Source organism: Bison bison, unplaced genomic scaffold, assembly GCF_000754665.1.
Source record: "Bison bison bison isolate TAMUID 2011002044 unplaced genomic scaffold, Bison_UMD1.0 scf7180017864516, whole genome shotgun sequence".
Taxonomy (NCBI): domain Eukaryota; kingdom Metazoa; phylum Chordata; class Mammalia; order Artiodactyla; family Bovidae; genus Bison; species Bison bison.
In genome coordinates this window covers 5,218,068-5,219,702 of record NW_011495069.1, presented here as the reverse complement: position 1 = coordinate 5,219,702, position 1,635 = coordinate 5,218,068, and the positions used below count along the sequence as shown (strand labels likewise).

The window sequence follows — 1,635 nt, the reverse complement described above, 5'->3', positions numbered from 1 at the left end:
GGGGGGGCGGGCCGTTCCCAGAGCTGTGTGTCTTTGGGAGGTCACTTCACCTCTCTGAGCCTCAGGTCCCCGCCTGAAAACTGGGACACCAGCACCTGCTGTTTAGGGGGGCAGATGATTTAGAAGGTGCCTGGTGCCCAGTAGGCCCTCCTGCCTCTGCTCCCTGCCCGGCCCTGAGACCATCCTCTGGGGAGGTAGGGGTGGGCAGAAGTGATCAGAGTGTGGCTTGTTATCAGAAAGAGGAGCATTAATATCCCTGATATTAAAAAAAATAACCTTATCATCATCATTCTGCTTGTCAGGAGGAGATGAGCCCCCATCTGTATTCTGACAGAAGGGAGCAGCTCTCTGTGTTTGCAGGAGACAGTCAGAGAAGGAGGGAGGGAGAGAGATGCAGAGAGACAGAGAGACACACTCAGAGAGAGAGCCCCGCGTGTGCGTGTGTAGGAGAATGAGAGTGCCTGGGTGACATGACTTGTTGGGGGTGGGTGGGTGGGGATGGCACCTCAGAGTAGGGAATAGCTTTAGGAGGGTGACTTGGTAATACCCAATATCGAATGTATTGAAATGCTAAGCAGCTCTAAAGATCTCTGTCTGATTTTCATTAAAGCTGCTGAGGCAGAGGGTGTGATGGGAGGGGCAGGGCCTCCCTTGCTGCCTGGGAGGATCTGATTACAGGAGCCCCCCAGGGTCGTGACCAGCGCCGAGGCCACACCCCCACCCGCTCTTGGGCGACACCGTCACTGCGGTCACCGCAGGACCCGCAGCACGGGGACGCCCTGGCCCTGCATCGCTGGGTCACTGAGCAGCCTCGGTGATCACGGCTGCTCCAAACCGAGGGGCACTGCACCCCACCCATCCCCCTCTCCCTCCCTCCTGGCCACACCAGCTCCTCTGCCACAAGAGCACTGTGACACTCCCACCCCATCCCCTCCACCCAGGTTTCTGAGGTCCCAAAGTGTTAGGATGGTGGGGTGGGGTGGGGGACACACCAGCGGCCCTCCAGTCTCTGCCTGTCTGAGAGAGCTAGAATAGATCCTTTCAGGGCCTTGCAGCAGGAATACCGACAAGCTGCTGAACGGCCCAAAGGAGGGACAGCTAAACAGGTTGGTGATGGTGCGCTTGTGGAGGAGGCGGGGAGGAGTCACAGGCCCAGAGAGGGCAGGTGATCCCCCCAAGGTCACACAGCCAGCAGCAGCCATATGTCTGGGACCAGCACCCAATCTCCTCACCCCCTGTCCAGTGCTAGGGCCCCCACATGAGGCCACCTTACCATGGAGCGTTTTTTAGGATGTGGAGAGGGGGCCGGGCCAAGGGTTTGATCACAGGTCAGCCTCAGGGAGAGGTGCGGTGGGGTGGGGCTGCAGGAGGCTTCCCCACGGGAAGGGGAGATCAGCAGCTGTAAGGGGGTTATCGTTTATGGGGTGTCTCCTGGGAAGCTCTGCAATTCCCCTGTCCAGGAACCCCACACCAAGGGTATCATACCATGTACATTAGTCTCCCTGGAGGCTCAGAGAGGGAGAGTAAGCTGTCCAAGGTCACCCAGCCAGCAAGCGGCCAAGCTGAGATGTGAACCCAGGATACCTGATGCTCACACTGGCGTGTGTCACTCTTGGCCAGACGACCCCTGGGGGA

At 58.8% G+C, this 1,635-nt stretch overlaps 1 protein-coding gene across 1 annotated transcript in view; it reads right to left on the bottom strand.

Annotated features, from left to right (window-relative positions):
- Nucleotides 1-1,635, bottom strand: part of EPHA8 (EPH receptor A8) — a 46,934-nt gene that overhangs the window by 41,971 nt on the left and 3,328 nt on the right. The window contains exon 5 of the mRNA XM_010830237.1: nt 1,049-1,121. Within this exon, the coding sequence (XP_010828539.1) occupies nt 1,049-1,121 (73 nt within the window). The remainder of the gene's footprint in view (nt 1-1,048; nt 1,122-1,635) is intronic.